A 2500-nucleotide genomic window follows, 5' to 3' on the forward strand; every position below is an offset into this window, starting at 1 on the left:
GAAAATTATGGGGGTCTTCGGACATTCAAATTATGCTTATTGGCTAACTCTCTTAACCAGTTCTATGTTGTTAACTATTTCTAATCATGTTATTTATTCATCAACAGTTTTCATTACATATTTTCTTTTTACAGATTCTGTGTTGACTTGAAGGGCTATGGCGAGTAAAGGCAGCAGATCAAAGGTAATATGTTGGAGTGATTGGATAATATTACATAAGTAATTACCATTATCGTCACCATTTTCATTATTATTATCATTGCTGTCATAGTCATCATCATTATCACCAAGTACAACCCTTACATGGTTTTTAAAAATTAATACATTAGTCATTCTGTTTATGCAAAGTATGTCTAAGAATGTTGAGAACTCGGATAAAGACCAGTATTTTAAATTGTTTAAATTGCATTTAACCCAAACCAGTCCAGCAAACCAGTATACACAGGTACTTTCCATAACCACTGTAATAAAACTTAAGGTATATTTTCCTTCACATGTTAAAGAAAGAGGCAAAACATTACTCTTCGTACGGATCCATCTTTACTCTTATCTATCAAGAAAAAAAAAAAATCTATTGTGGAGATAACAGCATTTTTGCCTTTTGTTCTTCCCTCCATTTCTTAAATTCTCTTGTCGCCTTTTTTCAGGGTTCATCATGGTTTACTCCAACGTTAGACGACTTTGGATTGGCATCTTCGACCCTGAGTGAGAGGAAACCGAGGAAGCGACCCAGAGAGGCTGAGATCTTTAGTCAGTGTGGGAAGAAAGTACAACAGGTAGGTTTTCTGTTGCTGATAGAGTAGGGCTTTATTATTATGTGAATTGTTTGGCCTGTAAATTAAAGTAACATGTTAGGAGAACATCATGTATTTTTTTATCACACAAGCTTTTGTCGATGATGTAATTTAGCATCATTTATGAATGCTGTGATTATAGAAAGCGTAAATATTTACAGTACAAACTTACTAACATCATAGCAGTCATCCTTGGTGAATAGCATGTCTATTGCCTGAGAAATATGACCCTTATGTGATCCCCCCTTGTATGCATCATAATATACTAGTTGTATTAAATAGATAAATTATATTGAAGTATCATTTATATTTACATAGGCTTCTCTCTCTCACTATTGCTTTCAAAGATTAGACTGTATTCTAACCCATAGTAGTTGAAATTCCTGATAGACTTGGGCTAAATTTACTTTTTTTTCGTTCTTCAGGGAGGAACCGCTCTATGGGTTGAATTGTACGCACCAACCACTCGAGATGATTTGGCAGTCCACAAGAAGAAGGTCCAAGAGGTGGAGAACTGGCTGGTGGAGAGCATGGCTGGTATGAAGGTAAGGGGGTATTTGCTTTTATAAGTTGGTAGATTTTTTTGGAATATCAGATTTTTTTCTTTCTTTTTTTTTTCCACAGAAGAGTCAGAAAAATGGTACCCTGTTTTTTTGCTATTGTGTTTTATTTGTTTTGTGTTTATTATTATTATTATTATTATTATTATTATTATTATTATTATTATTTTAAGTTATAATTATTTTTTTGAGTAAGTTTATGAGTAAAATTGCATATTTCATTAGATTATTAGAAAAAAAAAGTCATATAATGTATTTTGAATATTTGTTTTGTGTTTATTATTATTATTATTATTATTATTATTATTATTATTATTATTATTTTAAGTTATAATTATTTTTTTGAGTAAGTTTATGAGTAAAATTGCATATTTCATTAGATTATTAGAAAAAAAAAGTCATATAATGTATTTTGAATATTTATTGTACACCATCTTACTTATCGTCAAAGGGCCGCAGATTTCTTCTCTTGACCGGTCCTGCAGGCTGCGGAAAAACAGCCACAATGAAGATATTAGCAAGAGAGGCTGGGCTCACAGCACAGGAATGGATCAACCCAACTTCAACGAGTTACAAGTCTGCTTTTATGGATCAAGGTTTGTGTGCATGTTGAACATAGTTCTTTTGAGTCATTAGTAGAAGGAAAATATCTGACTGATGTATGAGGGCATTCAGATACACAGACAGAGGCACACTGGTATGTACTGTTTTCAGTTCTTTTTGTGCATATTTCTTTTTTATTTTGCAAAGGGAAAGGAATACAATTCTTAATCCATTACAGTTGAATATGTCTTCAGTTGTAAATAATTCTTCATTTAGCCCAAAACCTCAGCTACTTATTGGATTATGTGGTCAGTAAAATTGTTATTTATTTATCTATTTATTTTGATGATTAAATCTATCTCTGTTGTACTTTCTGATATTTTCAAGCCATCATGTGAATTCTGTTACATTGTTTCAGAAAATACATGGATCCCTGGGGATACTGTCGTAGCTGGTAGCCAGACGTCTCAATTCAGAGATTTCCTTATTCGGACGAGCAAATATAGGAGTGTGTGCGGGACAGGAAAGGCTGGAAATATCATCCTTATTGAAGACTTTCCAAACGCCTTTCTCCGAGATCCTTCTGAGTTTCACATGATGTTA

General features: G+C 32.8%; 1 protein-coding gene across 1 annotated transcript in view; it reads left to right on the forward strand.

Annotated features, from left to right (window-relative positions):
- The window catches only part of LOC125037470 (cell cycle checkpoint protein RAD17-like), an 8743-nt gene that overhangs the window by 735 nt on the left and 5508 nt on the right, over positions 1–2500 (forward strand). Inside the window, exons 2-6 of the mRNA XM_047630618.1 lie at positions 135–184; positions 648–776; positions 1220–1339; positions 1806–1950; positions 2316–2500. The exon at positions 2316–2500 is cut by the window's right edge and continues 2 nt beyond it. Of these exons, the coding sequence (XP_047486574.1) occupies positions 158–184; positions 648–776; positions 1220–1339; positions 1806–1950; positions 2316–2500 (606 nt within the window). The 5' untranslated portion in view covers positions 135–157. The remainder of the gene's footprint in view (positions 1–134; positions 185–647; positions 777–1219; positions 1340–1805; positions 1951–2315) is intronic.

This window comes from Penaeus chinensis, chromosome 23 (assembly GCF_019202785.1).
Source record: "Penaeus chinensis breed Huanghai No. 1 chromosome 23, ASM1920278v2, whole genome shotgun sequence".
NCBI classification, from domain to species: Eukaryota; Metazoa; Arthropoda; class Malacostraca; order Decapoda; family Penaeidae; genus Penaeus; species Penaeus chinensis.